At 50.7% G+C, this 1,285-nt stretch overlaps 1 protein-coding gene across 1 annotated transcript in view; it reads right to left on the reverse strand.

Annotated features, from left to right (window-relative positions):
* Positions 1 to 2: 2 nt before the first annotated feature.
* Positions 3 to 1,285, reverse strand: part of fcsk (fucose kinase) — a gene marked incomplete at its 3' end in the record, with an annotated part of 9,731 nt that continues 8,448 nt past the window's right edge. The window contains 4 exon segments of the mRNA XM_023399435.2: positions 3 to 88; positions 181 to 324; positions 485 to 712; positions 1,072 to 1,281. Coding sequence (XP_023255203.1) covers positions 3 to 88; positions 181 to 324; positions 485 to 712; positions 1,072 to 1,281 — 668 coding nt within the window.

Below are 1,285 nucleotides of genomic sequence, written 5' to 3' on the forward strand. Positions count from 1 at the left end.
GCGTGGATGAGGGAGTCTGTGTTGTAGGTTCGTCCGGTACATCTGTAGACTGCAGCCAACAGCGCCCCCGCCAGGATACTGCTGGTCCCTGCAGGACAAGGTCACAAGTTAACAGGTTTGTTTTGATATTTTCACAATAAAACTCCTGCAGTGTTTTGGTCATGTGTTGTTGTTTCTCACCCAGTCCAGATCCAGTGGGCAGCACTGACCAGCTGTGGAGCTCCAACCCCCCCCCCCACCTCTGCATCAGCTGATCCCCCAGAGAATGCTGGGAGGAGAGGGAAACCAGGCCGCTGCACACACACACCGCCTTCAGCAGGGCTCCTGTAACACGTGCACACACACACACACAGCAGGTGGAACAGGTGTGGGGGGTGGAGCTATGAGGGAAAACTTCAACTGTTACGGTATGTGACATAATAACAGGAAGTGATAAGACTTTTACTTTGAAGAAAAAGTAAACAGTAAACAGTCCGTCTCCTACCAGGTGCGTGCGGCTGACAGTAGTCCCTCAGGTCATCCAGGCTGTTGCACACTGTCTCCATGGAAACCCCACTCTCCCGCCCTCCGGCGTAGCTGACCAGCAGGAGGCGGGGCTCTGCGATGCGACGGGCTCTGGCACCGATGGGACGCTTCCCATCAATCCTAACGGCGGCGTTGGTCACAGAGCCGCCATGCTCAAAGGCGATGGGAGGTGTGTCACTCCACCCGCCTGAAACACACGGAGGAGGCTGTTCAACGTGTCAGTGAAACATGATTTCTCCGTGCATTCATGTTTGTTCCCAGTCTTTATGCTAAGCTAAGCTAACTCTCCCTCTCACAAAACTTCTAGCTTTGCCATTATCTGATTCTTCTTGATCACGTCTCTTCAAAACTGATTAATCTGTTTTTTTATATTATTTGTTTTCTGTTAATTTCCGTTTTTTCTAAATTGAACTAGAAACATTTTCAGTTTTGACTCTTTTGCATTTTTAATATTTTGTCAAGTCACGATTAACTAACTGAATATTTTGTTTTGTTTTGTTTCTTCTGTGATATTGTGACTGTTTTTCTAACATCCCCTGGACTCACCTGCCAGGTCCAGTCTGGCCGGACACTCCACTTCCTGCCACTCCTCGAGGGGCGGAACTTCACCCTGACCAATGGAGATGAACCTCTGTGATGACATCACAGCCTGTCGCAGCAGCACCTGTCCGGCGCCCTCGTAGTGCCTCGCTGCCCGCACCAGCAGGTCTGGCCTGTGGGGGGCGGTCACAGGAAACACAGCTCTTTATCTGACGACCAA

This window comes from Seriola lalandi, unplaced genomic scaffold (assembly GCF_002814215.2).
Source record: "Seriola lalandi dorsalis isolate HSWRI2012SDOR001 ecotype SW California unplaced genomic scaffold, Sedor1 jcf7180002051919, whole genome shotgun sequence".
Classification (NCBI taxonomy): Eukaryota; Metazoa; Chordata; class Actinopteri; order Carangiformes; family Carangidae; genus Seriola; species Seriola lalandi.